The sequence below is a fragment of the Lytechinus pictus genome, chromosome 2 (assembly GCF_037042905.1).
Source record: "Lytechinus pictus isolate F3 Inbred chromosome 2, Lp3.0, whole genome shotgun sequence".
NCBI lineage: Eukaryota > Metazoa > Echinodermata > Echinoidea > Temnopleuroida > Toxopneustidae > Lytechinus > Lytechinus pictus.
In genome coordinates, this window is record NC_087246.1 from 47273612 (window position 1) to 47299729 (window position 26118).

General features: G+C 36.4%; 1 protein-coding gene across 1 annotated transcript in view; it reads left to right on the forward strand.

Moving 5' to 3' along the window:
- The first annotated feature begins 572 nt into the window (after nt 1–572).
- LOC129278698 (metabotropic glycine receptor-like) overlaps nt 573–26118 on the forward strand; it is a 36061-nt gene continuing 10515 nt past the window's right edge. Inside the window, exons 1-3 of the mRNA XM_064094967.1 lie at nt 573–2224; nt 12441–12582; nt 20676–20860. Of these exons, the coding sequence (XP_063951037.1) occupies nt 1113–2224; nt 12441–12582; nt 20676–20860 (1439 nt within the window). The 5' untranslated portion in view covers nt 573–1112. The remainder of the gene's footprint in view (nt 2225–12440; nt 12583–20675; nt 20861–26118) is intronic.

A 26118-nucleotide genomic window follows, 5' to 3' on the forward strand; every position in this document is an offset into this window, starting at 1 on the left:
GATCACATTCTACTAGCGAACTTGACCAGTTTCTTGTGAAAATTGGCTAAATATTTCTAGCCATTTTTTTACAAGTCTCTCTAGTCAATGTAGTGAAATGACAAGATTTTAGTAAGAGCCTATTTTTACCCCAATATGTAGTCAAATTTGACGAGTGTCTAGTTAAAAGTGACTAGAGTTTTTTAAGAGTGTACTGTACTTCATATTCTCCTTATCATTCTCCTTTCGCCTTTTCTCCTCTTCCTCCTCTTCATATAACGCATACAACGTGCATAATCATGACAATTCTTGAATTCTCTCATCTCTTGATTTTATATAGCTTCCTCTAATTCCTTAACTAATTCATTTTGACGCCATACCACTCAGCTTCATTTAATTTTTTTCCATCGTCCCTACGAGTCTCATGCCGGTCTCATGTACATGTTGCACCTTGATAATGTATATACGCACTAAGTCTACAAACTCATATTAAACCACCGCGAACATGGTGTATGAATAATGTCGGACCTCTTGATCAGTGCTTTAACCTTTAGTATTTTGTTTTTATAGACCGACTAATGAGCTGAGTAGTCATTCTCGCTGATAACACTAGACACCAAGCATGGCCAGTAAATCTGATCGTATTCTTGTAAATAATTTGATTAGACATGTTAGATCACTGTGAAGACGAGAAGGAGATGTAATGATTAGATGGTCACAAGGGCTGCTTGTGATTAGTCAGATGACAGCAATAGGAGGTATATTGTCTTAATTAGAAAGTAATTCTGATAGTGCATTGTGATCTCGACGGACATTACGGGTAAATTGGAGCAGGGATACTGCATTCATCGAACTCTCAGAGGATTAAATCAGCTGCTCTCTCACAGAATCCGGTATTGTTCAATGTAAGCATGATAGAGAGCGGGAGATTTTTTTTTTGCTGTTTTTCTGCGAAGATGCTCACTTCAGATTGTTATTTACCTGATGGCAATCGTCAGACGCTTCGCGGAACAGCAGACTGAGCAGGTCGACGGGGATGCATAACCTAGGCAGTACTATGTTTAACACTTAAAAGTAGATGCCACCTGGATTTTTATTTTTTTGGTCATGTTGTCTATATTCAATTCGATACTATGTACATGTTATGGGTGTCGGTTGCATTGGTGTTTGGTTCACGGTTACCCATCGTCTTTCCATTGGAGAACATCGTGTCGTCCGAGGTGGATCCGGTCACCAAGGCGCTAGAGTATGTTGAAGAGATAGCGAGGCAGAAAGATAACTGCTCGTTCGGACCGTCTCTCGATCTCCAGTACAACCAAGACCGTTGGACTATGCAAGCCAATGTGGCAGTCAATACTGCAAATCTCTTGACGACCTTCTCAAGGACAGGCGACCACATCCGGGGTATCCATCCCGAAGACGAGGATCTTCTTTACTCACTGGTCCTTGCAAACGTCCAGAACCATGAAGATGTCTTCGGATCAGCTATCGCGTTCAAAACGAGTTTTTATCGCGACTTTGCCCTTTTCTGCCCATATGCATTCCGGGCTCCCGATCCATGTGATGCAATTACTGCAAAGGATCTCTCAATCGGATATAACTACACCATGGAAGAAACCGATTGGTTCCACATCCCTTTTACGTCCTTCAGAAATTACACCTTTAGCCTGTCGTCTGCAGTAACAACTAGCTCAACTTTTCAGGATAATGATTATGTTTTTAGCTCGCCCGAGTCAGACATTCTATGCGAACGGTGCACCGAGAGCCCCTCTTTAGACATGTTAGAGAATACGTTGGGATCCCTTGTTAATCACACTCCCACTCCTGGGGTAGCCATGACTTCTGAAAAGTTCTCCACACCCTACGCTCTTGCAACACATTCGTATTATCTTAGTTCCACAGAATTGTCAACTCTGGGAAGTCAGGTAGCCACACAGATAGGACTACACAATGGCACCACAGATCCACTAAAATATATCACCAAGGATGCTTTGGCCACAGACACACCTACTTCCCGAGTCAAGAACGTAACCGCTGATATTGAATCCAATGTGAGCGAGGATCTTCCCCTACCATCACAATCACAGGTTCCCGTTTTGGACAGTATGCACTTTGTTGATATCACCGATGGCTACTGGACCAAGCCTTACTTTGATTGCGGTGGAGGAGACGTCTGGATGGTCACATTTTCTGTTCCCTTTTTTTGGTCTAGCCCTTCACCGGGTTCAGAGTTGTTCACTTTTGCGTAAGTACAGATTTTAATCCCTATAATTTGTATATGTTAAGCAATTTGCCGGGTTTATCTCAATGTAAGCAGCGCTTTGTATCCTATGGAAAAGGCGCTATATAAATCCAGTTATTGCTATTATTAATTTAATGAGCATAAAACTCGAAGATATTCAGGATATGGTTTCTGGATCCTTTTTCACTTTGGATGACACTGTACAAAATAGAACTGCCATCTGACCATTGCATGATTATTCTATCCCATCGTTTTCCTCATTTCAGTGTCAAATCTTGGTCAGTGACATTCGTCTCTACTTAAAATAAAATATATTGGCCAAAATAAGAAAATAAGCAATTGTTTGGTTTAACGGGTCATTCTGGCCGGGAAGCAAGTTTCCTTCAATCAAGATGATAGGTTGAACTTTTGGCAATGCTTTGAAATTTGCATTGCTTCACCTCAACAGCAAAAAATCAATTGAATAAAAACAGAAAAAATCTGAAAATTTCAACAAAATCGGATGTAAAATAAGGAATTTATGACCATTTAAAGTTTCGCTTAATTTCACAAAACAGTAAATATGCACATTCTGGTCGGTATGCAAATGAGGGGACTGATGACATCACTCACTCACTATTTCTTTTGTATTTCATTACTTGAAATACGAAATGTTTAAATTTTCTCCTCATTGTCATATGAAACAAAGTTTTATTCCTCCCCGAACATGTGAATCTACCATTGTTTGATTGATTTTATTCGTCAGGAAAATCACATGTATTATGAGATAAAATAAGAGAAAATAATATCTTGACAGAATAACCCATGAAAGCCGAAAGGCTTATTTTCAACGGGGTCTTATTGACAGCATAAATCATAAATATATTGTAACAACAAAATGTATAAACTACGACAAGTATACTACAACATGGTAAAAAAGACATATCCATCAATCAAATAAATTTCAAAAACCTGAAGCAAACAATAATCTACCTTATATGAAACAAGATTTATATTTTAACATACCCTACATTATCTACAATACTAAAAACCAACTGTACAAAATGTGTGATTTTTACTTGTAATACTGTTCTCGAGTAGATTCCATTTCTAGGTGCTTCTTTAATGCACTCTTAAAGTGAGGAAAATTTGTAATAGCTTTTAATTGATTAGGAAGAGCATTCCACAATTGGATGCCATTAAAATAAAAAGTGTTACCTATTATGACCTTCACGTTTACTTTTGGTAAAACAAAAGTAAAATTACTATTTGTAGTATCGTACCTATGGATATCTGATACACGGGTGAAATTGTTTTCTATGTAATGATCGAATGTATCCGAATGGAATATCTTATGCACGTGGTGCAATACTATTGTTTAGATCTTTGATTTAAAAATATGGTGTTTCAGTCAAGTGATTTTTTTTGTCAAATCTGTAGAAACTGAAATATTGTATAATTCAAACAGTAAAAAACAAAAGAAATAGTGAGTGAGGGACATCATCTAATCTCTCATTTGCATACCACTGAGTTCAGCATAACTGTTTTGTGAAAAATAAGCGAAACTTTAAAATGCCGTAACTTTCTTATTTCACATCCGATTTCGATGAAATTTTCAGCGTTATGCTTGACTTGACCTTTAATAGAATTAGTGGATGAGGTGGTGTGAATATTTGTACAGTATTGCTTTCAGAATTGCCACCTTTCGCAATCATCACGGACGCTAATATTAGGGTTCCCTAACACAAAAGTTGACGCTTAATCAAACACTTGATTTTTAAGATTGATTGTACATTATAGTCAATAGAATCAAACGTAGAAAACTGCTCTACAATCAATGCTAAGATTTGTGTTACAGGGGGGTTACAGGCCCTACAGATCTGCTTTTCGTGTGCAAAATTATTTCCCGCGACACCCGCGCGCCATACATGCATGTATTACGACTGATGGTTGGAGATATTCGAAATGCAGGACCTAAAATAGAATATGACATGGATAAGAAAGTGGTTTTTCAAACAAATCGAGTACATATTGAGTGAGGAAAAACTTACTAAATTAAGGCTTAGATATAGATCATTACAGTCCATCGAATCGAATGTGGATTATTGGTGGATCTCTGGCAATTGATTCCATGGGTCAGATCACCTCTCTAGCCGAACCCATTTCGCATATGTACACAGCGTATGCAATACGTTTGCATGCGGGTTTCTTTTGTTTCTTTTGTTCACTCCTTCTACACAAACGATACGCCTCTAGCACACGATGTAAAGGGTATTATGTTTTACTTTCCCCAGAAATGGGGGTTAGATTCAAATTCCGGGGGGACCACTTCCATTGATGAGTGGATACCAGGCACGACCATGGGGTTTCGAAAAGTACCCTAAACAAGGGAAGCAAGTCTTTTCCAGATTATGAAAATGCATCTTTTAACAATTATTTGGCTTGTGAAACCCTACAAGTATTGGAAATATATCCCTTTTTTCAGTATTTTAATCATCGTTTTTGACACCTTTATAACGTTACATAGGCCTATACGTAACGTACTTACCCACTCTTTCCCTTTTTACGCGTTGTTGCGCCTGGTATCCACTCTTCAATGAAAGTGGGCCCCCCGGGCGGCCTCTCGAGCTCTGGGAGGAACCAAATGTGGATTTGGAAAGTCGTCCTAAATCGGATATATCGCTGTTACCATAGTAGCAACCAGAATTTTGCACACGAAACGCAATTTGAATGTTTCCGTTCCAGATGCGAAACGAAAAAAATCTCATGTCACACAATTTGATTTGCAGGACAGAGTTTTAAGACCATGACGACGGGCCCAAAAGTCTCTTCTAAAATCAACTAACGTCGTAAATAAGCGTTCGCGTTCTTCCAACGAAAGGTCGGGAATGTATGGGATGAGATCGTGTTCGTTTGTAATAGCGAAAGTAACGAAAAGAGAAAATAAATAACGAAAATAATGAAAGCATGCAACAACAAAAATACAATCTAAACAAGCCGCACGCAACAAAAACATAACCAAAAGAATCGACAGCTTTGTAACACAAACGTAAATGAACGGAATGGTTATTTCAGCTAAACCTAAAAAAAAATCTATAACGGAAGGTGAAAATAATATTTGAAAAGGCATGAGGAGGGTTCGGATTTGGGTATTTGGCTTCAGACATAGGGTGTCTCGAGCGATGTAGTGAATAAAAATACTACGAGTGCTTTATCTGTTTATAGGTTTAGGAGGAGGTGGTGAAGCCAATGAACTCAATCGTGTCTACATGTATAGGTGGGCAGTAGGGTGTGGAGCCTACATGAAATATCTACTGACTCTTCCCAGTATCTCACAAACAACCCCCATCCCCTCTCCTCAGCAGCATCTCCACATGCATGCAAGAAGGCAAAGGTACTTAAAAAGCATGACGTAAAGTAAAGGTGAAGAAGGGGTTGGAATCGTTCTCGAGGGTCCAGAGGGACGAACCTCTTTCATCATGTCAAATGATCTATTTTGAGGACCACTACGTGCTCAATGCTCTGTCCATGGATATCGGCCTTTGTAAGAATTTATGAACGGAGCCAAATGCATAAAGCAAAATTGAATCAGACCATATTTCCACATGAGTATAAAAACCGTTTGATATTTGCAACAACAAAAATTAGTATATTCACAGAGTAAGGTTTGAACATAATATAAAGAAAAGGTCATACCGAGGTTACCGAGGTTATACCGAGGTTGTTTTACCTGACTGCTAAGAAAGCACGAATGCCTGTGAGCAAGCAACCAGGGGACCAACGGCTTAAGGTCCTCTCCGAGGGACCTGGTAATGAGGATAAATGCCTTACCAAAGGGCACTAGCGCACCACTTGGGAATCGAACCCGGGTCACCGGGATCCGAAACCCCCGCTCTACCGACTGAGCTATCGCGCCTCCTACTGAGCTATCGCGCCTCCCTTATCATGGGAGTGACAAAAGATAATAATAGTCCCAACATAATTGGGACACAAAATCGCAAAACATTTATATCGTTGTCTTTTCAATTGAAATAATTAACGTTAATTTCTTATAAGACTTAGATAAATAATGGGAGCGCAAAGCGCGAGCTCATATTTTTGTATATTTCATGCATTCAGACCTGAAAATTGAGCATTTTGAGCATTTTTCTTTCATTATCATCGATATGTATAACTAAACAATAAATGCAAGCGCTAACCGAAAGCTGAAAAAAAAACCGCGAAGGAAATCTGTTATTTATAATGACCTGAAAGTTATTCTGTTTGGCAATTATTCCCTTCGCTTCCCCTTCTTTTTTTTTCTTTTATTTTGCCTTTTAAGGACGTTCCACAGTTATGTTTTTGCGCATTATGATCTGCGCATAGTTTACACTCTGCGCGCTGACGTCACAATGGATGAACAGGTGATTAATTAGCTGCGGGTATGAGCTGATTTTTCTCATCTTCTGCACTTTAACTGCAGATCCGATGCGTTATTTCATGAAGCTAAAAAATTGAATTATTCCATGGATCATTCAAAAAAGAAATTCTCTACAATTTCAAAATACTTCACTCTGCAGTGCTGCCAAGAATCACGAATATTACCCCCAGTTTGAATAAATGGTAGAGTGGTTTTGATTTTTTCTTCACATAGATACAAAGCATTCGGCTCATTTTTGGTGTTTTAAAAAGCACATTTGCTCTAATAAAAATGCTGATAGTTTAAAAACAAGCACATGAACCCCTATTTTGTAATGTTTGTACCTCTTAGGTATACCGTCGTCTACAACTCTGCAAATTTTTGTGAAAATGACATGGATTTTGAATAAAGTGCAGCATTTATTGTACTTTTGTAGTTTGTTACTGAAATTTCACATTTTTTTAGATTGGAAGTTTGTTATCTTTTACGCAATTTTTAAGAACTGACAGTGCTGTTAAACTTAAAATTGCAAACAAATAGCACTATAAATAGATTCTCCATTCTAACGACACAATTATTAACTCTCTTGCGAAATTTGATGCCTTTTTCGTGTATTTTGACTGAGTAATAGAGGTTTAAACTCATTGTAGTTACCTTGGGCGGTCTAAAAATGCCAAATTCTTTTGAATGCGCAATTCTTAAGAACATCAATTTGGGTGAACTTTGAAGCTCTATAGCAAAAAATCAAGCACATGGACCTATGCTGATTTTTGCATATTTCGAATATCAAGGTTCTAAAGTATCTATGTGCAAAGTTTGGTGAAAATGACATGGATTTCACTTTAACTGTGGAACGTCCTTAAAGGGCGGGTGGGAGGTAACCCCATACAAGTTCTTAGTTCGGCCACTGTCTCAAAACCGTATATGGAATGACTTCAATACCGTTCAAGCGTGAAAACGGCAAACCCTTTTACAACCACATTTTATAATTAAGATAATGACTTATAAATGATGGTCTACTGAACATGCTGAAAGCGGAGTATTAGATGGAAATGATTAAATTGATGCGATTGAATTACATCCCCCTCTCTCTGAAACCATGGCAACTTAACTTCAAGTAGGCCTAATATACTAAATGATATAATACTTGGAAAGGGCGCTTTATTTCACAATGTCGGTCATTATCGATAGAGAGCTGGGCACAAGACCGCTTCAAAAGTTAATGTCTCCTTGGTCCTCCTGCGAAGTATGAATAACAAGGACAGAGGCACTGAATACTATGATTAAAGTCACATTCGACCACTAGTCTTCATCATATCAACTGATTTGTGAAGTAAATCTTATTGCGGATTGGGGCTATAAACGACGACGTCACACCGCATTCTCACCATGGGTAAAAACTTTGCACCCCTTCCCCCCCAAAAAAAAAAATCAAGCAAAGTTTATTTTAAACGATCATACTTGATGCGGATGCTGCTGCTGATGATGGTGATGATGATGACTATCATGCTGATGATGACTAGCATGCTGATGATGAACAGCATGCGTACTATAAAGCGTCATTTAAGACCCTGTCTGCAAGAAATATTCAAAGGCACACAATATAACACCGTGGATTAGTAGAGAATTAAAAAAAAAAAACGTCTGGAACAACCGAAGAGAAACGTTGCCATATATACGCCATGTACGCAGAGTATGTCATTGGGGCGCTTTTTCATTTTCCATAGAGAAATTGAAAGATTTGGTGCACACTTTTGGTGAATTTTGTGAAAATGTTCAGTTAAAAAAGTTACCCCGCTCCATATACGGTCATGAAGAGAAAGGTCTATAACCGTCTATCCCGGAAGTTTTTATATGATTTGGGGGTAGTTGTTGCGTTTCCTGGTACAATTGTTTATTCATTAAAATTCTAAAAGCTAACTAGACTGGTATAGTTAGCCTTCTTTTTTATTGCAAATTGATGAAAACAAAGGATAAATTTGATCATCTAATCAGCATGACCAATTCCAATCTGAATGAATATATATACTAGGGTGAAACCCCAACAAAATAAATATTTCTATAATAATTTTGCATGAATCATTGTCTTTTGATTGTCTTCAGCCAATCAATGACGCTGTAAATGCACTTTTGATTGTACTTTATCGCTGGTGATTCAAAGGTCATAAGCGACATCCCAGTTTTCTATACGTCAAAATTATCCAGCGATAAATTATGCCCGACGCCTAAATTAAAATTTTGCTCGAAATCCATTACACTCCTTCAACGTGGTTAATAATTCCTCAACGCAATCAATTTTCAAGGTAAAACGAGGTATTCATCATGATAATTAAATCAATGAATTGTGGAGAAATGGATGAAAGGTTTACTTTGCCTCTCTCCTTAACATGCTTAAAGGAGAATGAAACCCTTGAAACCAGCTGAATCCATATCAAAGAGAAAAATCAAAGAAACATATTGTTGAAAGTTTAAGGAAGATTGAATGAATAATAAGAAAGTTATGAGCATTTGAATATTGAGATCACTAATGCCATGTATATCCTCCCATTGGCAATGCGACCAAGATCTGTGATGTCACACACGTACAACTCCCTCATTACTTTAGCACTTATTTCACTTATATTCTCACTTTTATAGAGTCTATCACAAGGTGAAGTGTTTTCTTTATGAGAGGACAAGTACAGAGGTTTCACAACATTATATCATTGATGAATCGTTTGTCATATTATTAGAATGAGCAAAAAGAGATGTTTTGGGGTATATTTTCAGTGTCCAAAAGGGGAGAGTTGTTCATCTGTGACATCATAGATCTTGGTCGCATTGCCAATGGGAGGATCTCCATAGCATTAGTGATCTCGACATTCAAATGCTCATAACTCTTATATTGCTAGTCCTATTTTACTCAAACTTTTGTTGATCTTATTCTTTGATTTTTCTGCTTTCACAAAAGCTAACTTGCTCCAAGAGTTTCATTCTCCTTTAACCGAAAAATATAATCCTTGAATCTTAAACTGATCATCTCATGGCCCTAGGAAGCAGGGGTGCTGGGATTGTCGTTTTTTTTTCTTCAAAACCAGCCCCCCTCCCTCCCTCCCTCCTTTGAAAATCGTTCCCATGCCCCTGCATCAGGTCAAGTCAACCCCAGGAAAATGCTCACTTGAATGAATAGAGAAAAATCAAACTAGCATAGTGCTGAAAATTTCATCAAAATCGGATGTAAAATAAGAAAGTTATGACATTTTAAAGTTTCGCTTATTTTTCACAAAACAGTGATATGCACAACTATATAGGTGAGTCAGGCGATGATGTTCATCACTCACTATTTCTTTTGTTTCTTATTGTTTGAATTATACAACATTTCATTTTTTATGGATTTGACAATAAGTTTGACTGAACCATATAGTATTAAAAAATGATAATTTCACATGTTCAGGGAGGAATTAATCGTTTTCTCCCTTGACAATGAGGAGAAAATTAGAATATTTCATATTTCATGTAATAAAGATACAAAAGAAATAGTGAGTGGATGACGTCACAGTCTCCTCATTTGCATACCAGCCAGGATGTGCATATAAATGTTTAGTGAAATTAAGCAAAACTTTAGAATGTTATAAATTTCTCATTTTACATCCGATTTTGATGAAATTTTCAGTGCTATGTTTGTTGGATCTTTTGGTATGCGAGGGAGCGTAGCGACCGAGTCCAAGCGAGCGAGGGGGGAGGGTGTGGGAGGGGGGTGTCCCCCCTCCCACAGTAGGGAAAATTTTTGAAAATCTGTGTGTGAAAATGGCGTTTTCTTGCATCTAAAAAAGATAAGATTTTGATGAAATTTTCAGTGTTATGCTTGTTGGATTTTTCTCTTTTTATTCAAATCAACTTTTTGTTGGGGTGGACTTGTCCTTTAATCTTAAGAACAGCAGTTGATGTCATCGGAAGACGATATGATATAATCATTTAAAACGATGATTTTTATTCATCATTTCCTTTCCTGTCACAAACCAGCCTTATTCGTCTTTCGTCCAGCAGATTGAGTAGAAATTTTCATTAGGCCTTTGTGTAGTAGCAGTGGCGTACCGTGAGTCACGACATTGGGGGGGGGGGGCACCAGCAAAATATTTGAGTCACTTAGTGAGCGCGCGAAGCGCACTCAGTTGCCAGGTATACTGACCTAATAGGGACATTTTAAAGACAGTGCCATTAAACGGATATGTATGTCACTGCTCAAATAATGCGAGCGCGAAGCGCGAGCTGAAAATTTTTGATATGCAGACCAAAAAAGGACATTATAAGTAAATTTTTGTAATCATGATACATACCTGTCCCGTTAAACAAACAATGCGAGCGCGAAGCGCGAGCTGAAATTTTTGTAAATATTGACTCCAAACAAGGACATGTTAAGGCGAATATTTTAGGAATCCATTAAGAGTATACATATCTCACCAAAGTCATCTAATGCGAGTGCAAAGCGCTTGCTGATTTTGCTACATCTAAACACATGAAGCACTTTTTGTAGTCATTGTAATCATGATATTACGCATCTCACTCATCAAATATTGCGAGCGCGAAGCGCGAGCTGAAAATTTAGGATATTCAGACCTGAAGAGAGGCATTCCGAAGGCCTGTTTGTAAGAATTCACTAAGACCATACGATACGTATTTCACCAACCAAATGATGCGAGCGCGAAGCGCGAGCTGAAAAATTTTGATATTCAGATCAGAAAAAGAGACATTTTAAGGACTGATTTTTAGGAATTCATGAAGAGCAGACATATCTCACCAATCTACTAGTGCGAACGTAAGCACGGACAGGAAATGTTTTATATTAAAATCTTAAAATGGGGCAATCACTTTAAGTAGTCATGAAAAAGAACCATATGTCAATACATAAAACAATAATAAGTCGAAGTGCGAGGAAATATATTTGGTGTATATTGACTTAAAAACGTTAAACAGACAATGCGAGTACCGGGAACAATGAAGACATCTAGGCCTGAGCAAAATAAACTTATGAAATAATGTTTCTTATATATTATAACATAACATAATTATAATGTAACATTATAATGAACAATAATTTCTTCATTCCCACTACGTTTCTCTTCCTTTCTCCCTCTTTTTCTCCTCTTCCCCGTTTTTTTTTGTGTGTGGCCAGCCGATTGGGGGGGGGGGCACGTGCCCCCCCCCCCCGTAGTTACGCCACTGTGTAGTAGGCTTATAGCAATCCATTAAAATTGACTAGTTTTCAACATCTTTTATTAATAGAATATTAAATGCCTTACTTCATACTCATATGTTGAGGACGTGGCGAGCTGCCAAGAGGTAATTTCTTTGTATAAAGTTAGTATTTCCTCTTAAAATGTACCGGTACGTTTGATTTTCATATTTTAAAAAGCAAAACAACCACCAAAAAAATCATATGCACGGAAATTTCGTAACAAAATAACAATTTAAAAACATGCTTCAAATCAACGTAAAAATCATAACAATATTGATCAATTAAAACCTTCAAATATGATTTCTTTGTAGTTTCGTGTTGGGTGTCAACATGTGAGAGTCGCTACTCAGATTGTCGTACTTAATCGGTATAAATACATTTGATACAATTGTTTTATTGGGCTTGTAACATTTAGCTAGTAGTTTGAAAATATGCCTATGTGTGATTCAAAATATCCTATATGTGATTCAAGCCTATAAGTGATCCTCTACTATGAATGATAGCGTAGAAGAATAACCTTTGATAAAATCTATTGATAACATTTACCTGCAGTATTTGCCTAGTGTAACATTATTTTATCAATCATTTTACATAAATTTTTTTCATTATGTTTTTTTTGTCGACAGTGGTGTGACAACCATTGATATTTCGCTGGACCAACTCGACATACACCAGTGTGCATTGAATGATACAGGGAACAGCAGTAGCAGCGAAGGACAAATATTTGATCCGTTTGTTGGTACACACAGATGCAAAAATACGACACAGGTAAAACTAAGATGTGATAAGAACGATCACCTTTGAGAATTTATTTATTATGTTTTATTTGATTTATACTGCAGGGTGGGCCTGTTCAGTAAAACATTTTTTTTACAAAGGCGCCCTTCAAATTAATTGTTATAATAATTATGATGATGGTGATAATAATAATAGTAATAATAGTAATAATAATAATGATAATAATAAAAATGAAAATAATAGTGATAATAATAATAATAATAATAATAATGATATCGTGTATGTGTATAGTGCACGTGACTGTCTTGAATAGGTGCTAAAGGCGATCCTATGGCGGCTAAGCTCGGCTACCGATTCCGGTGCTCACAGATGTTTCAGCAACTACTTCCTGTCGGTTTACCTAACCTGGGTTGAGTGCAGCACATTGTGTATATATTTCTTGCTGAAGGAAGCTACATCATGACTGAGATTCGAACCCACGACCATCTGTTTCAAAGTCCAGAGAACTAATCCACTTGGCCACAACGCTCTGTATTATAATGATAAGGAGGGAGTACATGATGATCATGATTTTTTTTTGTATTAATGATTTTTTTTGTATTAAGAAGTTTTTATTTGTCAACAACTTCAATTCATACATGTCATATACAAAATAAAATACATACATCAAATGCAATATATCTTTATAAATTAATATATGAATACATTGAAACTCATATAATTAACACTTTACAATTTCTCTTTTTTTCTTTTAGTGTTACAATAAAACCTAATAAAACTCAACGTATATCTAGCCTTTCTTGCGTCTGTCTGCAATGGTCGTTCACCAGCAGCTGCCTAAGAGAGTCAGTCTCTTCATTCTCATTCCTCGGCTCAGCGGTCCCTGTTGCCTCGCTCACGGGGCTAGAGGGCGGTTTCTTTCGCTTGTCTCGGTTCATTGCAGGTGCTTGCGGGTTCAAAGCTCAGTCCACACAAAGTCAATACAAATGTTAGGAGAGGGTCCGCACACGTGCTCACTCGTTGAAGGTCATGAGTCGAATCTAATTCATTCATCACTGGCGGGACTCGAACCCGATGATCGATTGTCGTATTTGTGCGTGATGAACATTTTTTTTTCTAAGAATTTTCTTAATTTTATTGTTATTGAATGAAACCATTCTTTCAGAAATTGTTAGAAAGAGACGGATGATGGAGAAAAAGACAATTGAAAATTCCAGGAAGAAATGAATAGGATATTCATGTGTATGTATTTATTATACATGACATTATCTTTTTAAACTTTACCCCTTTCCTCAACCAAGCGCATGGGGTGTGCCTCGTTTAATTTACCATCCTTTTGAATGGTCAGTTTATTTTCGACTTATGTTCTTTCGTTTTTAGGATTTTTGTTTCCGTTCTTTCTCTTTCAATGAATTCTTCCTTTCATTTTCCAACACCCTCTCTCTGTTTCTTTATTCATGTTATTCCTCATTTTTAATATATTTTTTCTTAATTATTATTATTATCATTTGAAAAAAAAAGGTGATATGGTATTTACCGTACTATCCGTAGTAGCTCGATCTGACGGGCCGTAATGGTATCACATGTCAGGGCTCAGTTTTCTTTTTACCTGAGAATGAATCGACATATACTTTAGTATTGAAAATTCGACATATTAAAGGAGAATGAAACTCTTGGAGCAAGTTAGCTTTTGTGAAAGCAGAAAAATCAAAGAATAAGATCAACAAAAGTTTGAGTAAAATAGGACTAGCAATAGAAGAGTTATGAGCATTTGAATGTCGAGATCACTAATGCTATGGAGATCCTCCCATTGGCAATGCGACCAAGATCTATGATGTCACAGATGAACAACTCTCCCCTTTTGGACACTGAAAATATACCCCAAAACATCTCTTTTTGCTCATTCTAATCATATGACAAACGATTCATCAATGATATAATGTTGTGAAACCTCTGTAGTTGTCCTCTCATAAAGAGAACACCTCACCTTGTGATAGACTCTATAAACGTGAAAATATAAGTGAAATAAGCACTAAAGTAATGAGGGAGTTGTACGTGTGTGACATCACAGATCTTGGTCGCATTGCCAATGGGAGGATCTACATGGCATTAGTGATCTCAATATTCAAATGCTCATAACTTTCTTATTATTCATTCAATCTTCCTCAAACTTTCAACAATATGTTTCTTTGATTTTTCTCTTTGATATTGATTCAGCTGGTTTGAAGGGTTTCATTCTCCTTGAAGGTTAGATTAAAATGACAGACATCCTTCTCTAATGTGAGGCAAGGACAAAGCATTCCCTCTGAAAGGAGTGTAAAAAAAACGTCGTGGTTTTTGTACTATACATTAGTAAAATTGTGAGAAACTAAAACATTGCACTTGATTAGAATTCAACAAAAGATAAAGTAAACAAAACGAACAAAATAATTAGAAAGGGGTTCTAGTTTCAACTCGCCCAGGGCGCTGCATAGACCTATATTCCTCTTTGATGAAACCGTCTTCGCGATGGTATATGCAGAGAGTATATGAGACAAGCTCTGAAAGGTCAAGTCCACCCCACAAGAAGTCAATTGTCAAATCAAACAAGCATAACGCTGAAAATCTCGTCAAAATCGGATGTACAATAAGAAAGTTATGACATTTGAAAGCTTCGCTTATTTTTCCACAAAATTATGCACAACTCAATGATATGCAAATGAGAGAGTCGATGATGATACTCACTATTTCTTTCGTTTTTTATTGTTTGTTAAACAATATTTCAGTTTTTACAGATTCTACAATATCAACCCCCTTGATTAAACCACACAATATTAAAACAATTATTATCCATATGTTCAGGGAGGAATATAACCTTTTTTCACGTGGAAATGTGGAGAAAATTAAAATATTTCATATTTCATATAATAAAAAACAAAAGAAATAGTGATTGGGTGACATCATCGACTCTCTCAGTTGTGCATGCAACTGGTTTGTGAAAAATAAGCGAAACTTTGAAATGTCACAACTTAATTATTTTACATCCGATACTGAAATCGACTTTTTCATGGGGTGGAATTTCCTTTTTTTTGCTTACAAAAAAAATGCCCTTCAAAATATCACCGTGTGCTAAAAAGGAAAATAAAAAGAGACATATCGTGTGATCCGACAATTCTTTGGATCGTGTTTTTTTGTCAATTGCGGCATTCATGTCCAATAGTATAAATTACATTATTTGAATGAACCATCTTTGGCGGTTTCTATTGTGTTGCAGAAAATACATTCATGGCTAGATCAACGGCCTATCAAACTAAGTGCATCATGTAGTGTATGGATACATAGTTATTTGAATATGTTTGTTACCTCATTGATGTCAATATTTGATGACTTCGTCGTATTATAATGATAGAGGTCCATTAGGACGAACCATTATCAACAGACAGATATAATCCGCACAATTGGGAGATGTCAAAAGCATCTTTTAGCCTTGAAAATGCTTTCAGATTTGCCTTTATTGTATTGAGGGAATGGGCTCATCAGTAAATCATGTCTCCTTGTTTAATGTGATTTTAACTTCCCCTCCCCCTTCGTTAGGCTTGTCGAACAGGCTTGAACATACAATATTAAATGCGATTAGTGCATCAATTACCTCACGATCAACTGCAAAGCTTTTTGTTATGCTTTATATCCCCGGACTTACAACGAGGCAACCTGAATTGGGTCTGAACCAGGGGCGGCGGAGCGAATTTGAAAGTTTTTTTTTTTTGGGGGGGGGGAGGGAAAAAATGGTACTTTTTGGAAAGGGGCACTATCTTAAAATAAAGGAGACAAATGACTTATTTACAGTGGCGCAATGAACTAAAATTTGAGGAAGCTAGATCTGTCATATCACGTAAATATTAATAAGAAGTTGCGAACAAGCAAAAATTTCTACACTTTTATGACGAAAATCCAATTTTGTGATAGATTTTGACATTCTAAAAATACTATTATATTTCCCCCATCTCTCTTTCTTTTTCTTTCCTTTCTCTTTTTTTCTTGGTCGTGAAAAATTGGGGGAGGGAGGGGGGGCAAGATCCCCAAGCCCCCCTATCTGTACGCCACTGCTTATCTAACCCATTCACATGACTCATTAACTTAACGCAAGTATGATTGTTACAATGTTTTTCCCTTCATAAGAAGTAACATAAAAAAATTATATAGAATTTTGTTTTTCTTGCTCGAAAGGGGAACTCGTAGTACACGTTCGTGAGGGGGGGGCATTGTTCTTGGGTAAGAGGGCACTTTTCAAAACTGTGCCCCCCCCACCGGATCGCCGCCCCTGGTCTGAACATTGACCATGGTCTGAATAAAGACAGCACAATATCGTAGGGATATACAGAAAGAACAGAATAAAAAGAGAAAAGAAGATTAGTAGCCAGATGATCCCCAATCAAATAAAGAAATTAAATCAATGAATAAACAAATGATTAAATAGATAAATAATTAAAATAAAACAAAAATGAAACAAATCCATACGTTGTATTATATATTTTTTAATAGATTATTATGAAATACAAAAAAAAATTAATTGCACTATCATTATATGTCTTATCTATACAGTTTAACTCTGACAAATGCCAGGAGAAGCTAATATTCACAAACCATTAACAACATCCACCTTGATAACATTGTCATTATTATTATTTCATCCATGTCAACATCCCATTTCATTGCACCATGTTGTAAATTGCTCTTTTTTGCACTTTTAGGGCAATGTTGATATTGAATACCTCACACGCCGAACCAGTCTCCGTGGTCTGCGTTCAAATTATGTTTATTAAAATGAAATTAACCGTACTTGCATTTTCACTATCGGAGTCTTTTTTGTTATTGATAAATTGGCGAAACACAGTCAATATCTGTGAATAATCTACAATGCTCGACAATTGGAACACTAAATAGAGAATAGACAGGGAGAGAGGGTGGGCCAGAAAAAGGGAGAGAGAGGATTTTGTACATGGATGGTGTGTGTGGGTATGTGGATCTGGGGGTGTTTTGTAAGTTGTGTTCATCATATAGAAATGGCAAGAAAAAATATCAAATATTGGGAGGGCGGGAGCGTAGGTTATCACCATAGGTATATTATCTTGGGGTGCATGGCTTAGGGCCACTGACCCCCCCCCCCCTTCCCCCTCTCACAAAGAAAAAAAAATCCATGACCTATATGAAAAAAAAAAGAAAAAGAGAAAAAGAAAGTGAAATATACGCCCTGTAATGTGGTGCTTCCTTATTTTATTTTATTTTTCATCATTACGTCATTGGTAATCATGCATTAGTGTTAACACTGCATTTTACTGTGTCATGTATTGAAAATGAAATGAGGATTGTAAACTTGCAATTGGTAGTGCAATTATTTACTTTGATCTTTGATGAATCTATTTTGAATGAAATCGCAAATAAAAGTATCAGGAAAAAAATGACTGATGTGTCTATGGGTGCGTGTGTGCGCGAGAGGGTGAGTGAGAGGGGGTGTGCGTGTGTGTGAGTGAGAGGGTGGGGTTGGTATAAAAAAGTCTTTATTGTCATTGATACGAATCGACAATTGAAACTTATACCTGATTATATATAGGATGTCGTTATTAGCCCGATGCTCGTATAGTCTCAATGCTAGTATATGAAAATGAGTGTATTATACATGTACCTTAACACCGTCCTTGACGCGTGGGAATATGTCAACCATTGATAATTAGCTCCCTATTATATCATTGATAAATCATGAGAATTTGATTAGATAATTAGACACGATACTGTCCCCGCATTGTGTTTCGTCCCAAGCAAATCACAAAAGAACTCTTACTGCGCTGCCACGTGCACTGCTGTAATTAGCCCAAATTGCATTCGTACTATTGTGTTTTATTTCGGTCTTAACGTGGTAATCATTACTTTGTGATTATTCAGGCCATACTGTCAAAGCGTGTAGATCTATGCGTATTCCTGATTAATCAGTGTTAATATCGTTCCGATTAATTCACGGGATTGCAATAACAATATCGATCGTCATTTTGTTATCATCTGCCAGAATTAAATAAAGATATTCACAAAGGCTTTTTGTTATACTTATTATGCCTTGTAGGGAATATCGGACTGTCCTCAAGTAGGGTATGAGCAGAAATCAAGAGAAATATATAAAATATTAAATTTTTGAAGAAATCCATCAACAATGTATATTTTATGTACATGCATATCTCAAAGCCCTAGAGCTATCCTCCCTTTCTGGAAAATATGGTACGGCCGAAAATTCGTCTCTACGTATATTAATTTTTTTTCACATTCACATATTATATATATCAAAATTCGAAACCTTGGTGTTATATTTGATTCCCGCATGTCAATATCGTACCACATCTCTCATATCTATAGCACATGTCACTTTTTATTAAAGGAACATTTCTCGAATCAGAAGGTTCATCGACGAATCTGCCTGTCACAATGCTGTTCGTTCATTAGTTCTGTCTCGTATCGATTATTGCAATGGAATTCTTTCTACATTCCTCTCTAATCAATTAATTTGCATTTAACTGGCTTCACTGGCTTCCTTTGAAACAGAAGATTATGTTCAAATTACTCTCGATTGTTTACAAAACATTGAATAAACAGGCTCCAGATTATTTGAAAAACTGTTTGACGCTGTAACTAAAGCAGTTAATGTAGGTCGGCTGGTGACCCTTTTCGTCTCATATATTCATTAACTTGTACATTAGCCGGTGATAGAACTTTTACCGTGTCAGCTTCAAAATACTAGAATGATTTGCCTCTAATAATAAGACAGTCTCCATATATAGAAATGTTCAATAAGGCACTAAAGACTCATCTCTTTCGTAGTTTGTAGTTTCATAGTTTTAGCATAATATTATTTATTTTAAGTAATTTCCATTGAAAGCGCCATGTGCCTTATGGTAAAAGCGCCCTAAAAATAATAATGTATTCGAGTATTACTCCATTATATATAATTTAGTAAGAATTCCATTGTTTATTATGATCCATGATGATGAATTATTTATAAAATGTTCATTCATTCTGTGTATGAAATAAACATTGGTCTGATTCAATGCGGATGTAAATTCACCAAGACAACACGGCTTTGACTACATATTTGGTCGTTAAAAAGGCGACAATTTCTTTCTCGAAGGAGTGATGTAAATAGGTATACTCCAGTTTAAATATTTCAACGATCCAAATTTTCTTACATCGTTCAATACTGACCAATATTGATTCATCAAATGCAGCACTTTGTTTCATCTGCATGTTATCACAGCATATACTTACTTTATTCCACTATTAATGACACTATATATCTCTTTGTGTTATCTTCATTCCACTTACTTTTGACAATATTTCAAAATAATTACACTCCCTTTCTCGATGCTGTTGCAGTAATTAGTCTCATCCCGCCACTCTTCATTATTCGTTAATTCCCTAGAGCTGTTTGATTGGTTCCAAGACACTTACTCTGGCGACAATTGCTCCGCTGTAAATTCCACACACTATCGGAATGGCCAAATTCAACCCTGGATTTAATATTATACCCTATCCTAAACCTAACCCTAAGACTGACATAGCACCTTATTGCAAACATAATCCTATATCTTAGACGAAATAAAGCCCGGCGCAGGAGAATAATGTCATGTCACCGTTTACGGTAAGTGTAGGCTATAAAAGGGGCTATAATTATTACGTAAGATTTTATCACATCCACTTTGTATTGTGCTGTTGTTAGTTTTGTTAGAAATGATGTGTATCGATTCATATTCTGAGCTAGTCTGCTGTGCAAACCTTTCACTCGAGTTAAGGGTCTGAATTGCAGCCTACTCATGCCTTGTGGACTGAAGGCCCTCTCCTGAATTGAAACAGCAAGTTTCGTATATGTGCTAGTCTTTGCGTGGGGACACACTTGATGATCAAAGTTTCAATCAGGGTCTGTGCCTGCATACTGATTCTGAGCTGCCATGTGGTCTTTCGATAATAATTATGTAGGCCTATTGGGACTATTTTAAATCACATCATTTATTGATATCCTTTTGTATCTTCGTGTTATAGGATGCGAATTCATCCGATTTTTTTTTAAAGTTTTGTTTTTGTTTTGCCCACCTTTCAAAACACAGTGCCTTCACGTATCGGGGAAGGGGTTTCAGAGAGGAACATATCTTTGTCAGTGTAAACGTGGTTACTACTTCCCACCTGATGCGGTGTCCTATGAGGACAACACTCGATCTCCCGCCTTTTTAGGAAGCGCCATTGAGGAAGAATACAACAAGAAAGCGTATGGATTGGAGAATGATTACGACAGGTAAAATTCTTTAAGCGGGAATCTCAGCCCGGAATCAGATTTAAGAAAAAAAAAACATGCTAACGAAGGTATAGCGAAGTTAAGGATTTGAGAGTTTTGTGGCGTCGCATCCGAGAAGCTACCCCGAGTACCCCCCATATGGCTTGTAATATAAATACCGTACACACAATTTAAGACACTGCAAGTTTCTCAGAATTCTTTGATTGAGTTTTATACCTGTGCATTCAGACGTAATCAGATGATTAGACCGATGACTGTCACTTATTCGTAATTCTGTTTCCTATATGATGATCAGGCAACCGCGTAGCCAGGATTTCATTTTGGAGGGGGCGGTAAATGCACGCGAAGCGTGCCAACACTTACAGAGCGCGCGAAGCGCGCTCCCTAGGGGGTGGGTGCAGGGAGGGGGAGTTTCCCCCTCCCGCGCGAAGCGCGAAGCTTTTGGTGTTTTATAAATTAAAATGAAAAGGAGCCGTCTCTAGCACCTATATCAGCTCCAATTCAGTTGACAACATTGTGATTTTGAACCTTTTTTTCATGAACCTTGTTTTCAAAGTGATTGTGAGCGAACGCATAAGAAAGGAATACAATGGAGGAAATTAAAATGATAATAACTCCGCGCGAAGCGCGGAAGCTAAAGCGTTTCTTAAATTTTTTTGCCATGAAAAGGGTCCCGATAAAAGGGTATTCTCAAAGATATATTGAATACTTCCCTTGGAAAGATCAGATTTGATTACAAACAATTTAGCGACAGTGCATAACTCGCAAAACAGATCGAGGAGAAGAAGTGCATATGCCGGGAGGAAGATATTCCTCCCCGCGCAGAGCAATGAAACTCTGAAATTTCGAAGGGCGGACGTATCATCAAATGCAGATATCTCTAATACCCCATCGGCTCTAATTCAATTGATTTTCTAAGATTTTTGAACTTCATTACAAGGAAAATAGTGCGCAAAAAGTTGAAACTTCTGTGATTTATTGAAATAATATAAAAAACGATGCCTAATTTCTTTGACTTATCCTGAAGCGCTTCATTTTGAATTATAAAGAAACTTAAGTGTCATTCAAAATCTGAGTTTGCAATACAGGACGGGAGATGAATGTGCAGGGAAATGACATGAAGTTTAATAGAATTTGATAATAAATATTGTACTTTTTATTTAATACGACACGAATTTTATACCTTCCTCTTTTTAAATTAGGAACCTGTTTGCCCCAAAATTGTGGTTATTTAGTAATGAGCTGAAAAGCGGGAGAAGTTGACTTTATGGATTTGACGGCAGAAATTGATATAAAGATTTTACCCGCCCGGAGCCGACCCGTCCAGAAGTCGCGCGATCAATTAAAAAAAAAGATAACTTCATATACTTCGGCCTAACCTTACTCTAATTCCATGCCCTAATGTTTAGATTTGAACTTTAACTGGCAAGAACACATATAGCTGAGGTGGAAAAACAGGGTTAGAGAAAGGGTGGGGGAAACAATGGAGAACTTCAATATTATCATTTAACCGCGCGCAGCGCGGAAGCAAAATTCATATATAAATTTAGAGCAAGAGTGAAGGAGTTTCTCTTTTGAGAAAAAAAAAATAATAAAAAGAAAAAAAACACAAAGCTACCTTTCTTCCCTTTCCTCCCTTCCCTTTTCCTTTTCTCCTCTCTTTTTCCCCCTTCTTTTTTTTCTTTTTGGGGACGTTTTGGGGGGGGGGGGGCGACCGCCCCCACCGCCCCCCCCTGGCTACGCGCCTGTGATCAGGAATTGCATATCAGAGTGTTTTTTTTCTCGTGAAAAGGCGACTGGAGATAGAGTAATCAACTTAGTGTTATTATTTTATGATCTATTACAACATAAAGATATCCATGAATAATAGAAAAATACAAATTGGTAGAATTTGTGTGACGTGACAAAAAGTAATCTTTTATAAAGATTGTCTTTTTTTCAAATGAGAAGCAACAAGTGGAATATCACTGGCAGTCTCGCTTGTTTAACGCGATTCAATATAGCAGCAGTGCTGACTTTGGAAACAATTAAGATGAATAATTTTTCACAAAGGAAGATACAACCAATTCATTTGATAATAAAATACAAAGTTCACTGACGATAAATGACATTTGACCTTGATTGAGAAACAAGTTATTCATTTCATATTTATTGTGATATGAAATACAATATCATATAAGTTTCGCTTAATTTCATTAAACATCTTTATTCAAAATATTGAACAAAATCTATAAAGAATTGTATGAAAATCATGTGATCTAAAGAGGCCTGTGGGCTTCAACCAGTGACCTCAGCTTATACTTAAGTACATGATGAACCCTGATAAACATTCAACCCATAATATAGAAGAAAGACTTCTTATTCAAAAGAATGAAGAAAATTCAGGGTCTTAGTCTTTACTTTTTTTACCCCCACCGTGGCCTCTGACCTTTGCTTTGTTACATGAAATTGCATTCGTCCGTTTGCCGATACTTGAAAACCATAATGTAAGTATCATGAAATAAGGACTTATACTTTTGAAATTATCTTAACAATTCAAAATCTTAACCCTGGTTATTTTTTTATATGGATACCACAACATGAAAAAAAAACATTGACCCTATAAAGACCTTTGACCTTGATGGTAATGACTCAAAGTATAAATCGTGCCCGATGATTTTGTCCAAGTTTCCAGAAATGGTTTTATATACTTTTATGATAACAGTTCAAAAACTTAACCTTGGTTAAGAGTTGATGTCGACGACGCCGCGGCCACTTCCAATGGACAGCGCAAGTCTCGCTCCTGCTACGCACGCGAGAAAAAAAAATGGCAAAACGATATTGCAAGTTCAGACATTCAAAGGTCGATACTAGAAAGAAGGTCACCGGCGTGAAATGCAAGAGGATCTCGTGCATGTAACCCTTTATATTCAGGGCAGGTAATTTTGCCAATACATGTATATTTAATCAGTTGTAAATCAATATTCATTTGGCTGGCATCACTTGTGACGAGATCAGAATTTTGTCTTGTACAGCTGCATATGGGCAAACAAATCTAAATCCTCTCAATTAGCCTACTTACCCATTTTGTTTCCCTATTACTATAATTATCGCCATGATTATTATTTGTTTTATTATCGTTATCATCATTATTATATATTTATGTTAATTTGCAGGGTACAGCATTGTAAGTAAAAAAAACTTTCCTCCACAAGGGCTCTGTCGGCATAACATACGTCTTAAATTATAAAAAAGAATATATTTACTCCATAAAATCAATTAGGACGAGTTTCCTGTTATCAATTGCTTTATTGTTGTTGATGAGTTTTATCCATTATCAGATTATAGTTTCTCAACACGCTCTTATTATAGCTTGACCGGAAAACAATGATTGATAGTGGTTTGTAGAATGAACAGAAACGTGAAATATATTTTCAATTGGTAAAACTGATTTTATCATAGGTAACTGTGCTCCAGGCACGGATGAACTGTAATTGCATTTTGATTATTCATGACGTTTTTATGTTGGCTAAAATGGCAAATTAATCCCATATCATCTGCAATGACGTTGCTGTTCTGTGTTTAAAGTTTATTTGGTAGATTTCCTGTCCAACTCAGTTCACTATTAACCTTCAAAATCCTCGAGATAGGATCATTTTGTTACAAGTTTATTTCGGTTACTGTGTATTTCCATAAATCATTGCTTTCAATCAGATAATGCAGACAACGTAAATTGCCTCAATAGAGAGATTTCTTTCTAAATAAATGTAAATTATCTTTTGGGGAAAATCAACTGGAACACTATACTTATCATGGTTATTTAGCTTGACCATGTTTTGGTATCAATATCAAAACTTCCCAAATTCCAGGATAATTTTGAACGTATTCCATAAAACTTTCATATGGTTTTTATCAAATGTATACAAATGTAAATATAAGTCAGACGAAGATCAAAGGTTTATTTTTTTATATTTTTTGGGGGGGAGGGGGGTCAATGAACTAATCAACTTTAAAAATTTTAAACAAGTGTTAGGATTTTTAATTCACAAGATAACTTTGAAATTTTCAGTCAATATTACGATGAACATGGATCTAGTGGTTAATAGATATCAGGAATTAGATGAGTATAATTTCAAGTTAGAGTCAAGGTCAAAGGTCATTTCAGATCAATTAACTTGGCTAAAAAATTTATCAGACTTATATGACATTAATGACATGGTTATTGGATAGTGCAAAATAATGATATGAAATGTAAAAAGGAGTTTTTTAGGGAAGGTCAAAGGTCATTTGAGGTCAACGAACTTCAGATTTTATTATCAAACGAATGTTGTTCGACTTGTTTTAATTCAATTAGCTTTCTTTTTCCTTTTCCTAAATAAGAACATATGACGCACAGTAGATCCTATATGAAATGGTTCGATGGCGTGGAAGTTGTTAAAATAGAATTACTTTCAGTATACAATAGAGAATATAGAGTAATCTAAACGAGTACATGATTTGTTTCAGCCTACAATAGAGTACTCTAACCGTAAGTAAACGAGTACATGAAATCATTATTCGATTAATTTGTGTTGTACATCATCTGTTATAGGCCACGTTTTCACTGTTATAGGGGAAGTTCACCCTGAACAAAAGTTTGATGTAAAAATAGCAGAAAAAATACTAAAAAATATTGGTGAACGTTTGAGGAAAATCCATGATTAGGGAAGTTTTTGGAATTTTACAGTTTGGGAGTTGTGACGTCATAAACGAACAGATGTCCTATATGTTATGTGATATAAAATGCATGAAATTCCTATTTTGTAATGGCTCGTGATGACTTAATGTTTTTTTTTTTAAGGAATGGGTGTTAAATGTTTTTTTCTATTGATATACTGAATGAACAGTAAAAACCATTTTCAATTTTCTGAGAAAATTACATTTCATTGATAATTTACCATTTATTTCGATATGTAGGAAAGTTGCTCGCATATGACGTCACAAATAAAATAATTATAATTCTAATAATTTTTTTATATTCTTTGATTGATTTTTCTCAAACCCTCGGCAATATTTTAAAACATTTTTTTGCTATTTTTACACCAAACTTTTGTTCAGGGTGAACTTCCCCTATAATAATTTACAATAAACTTTTTTCAGGGTAAACTTCCCCTTTAAAGTGAGAGCAGTGGCGTGCAGATGGGGGGCTTTGGGGTGGCGCTTGCCCCCCCCCCCCCCCCTCCAATTTAAAATGACCAAGAAAAAAAAGAGAAAAGGAAAGAAAAAGAAAGAGAGGAGGG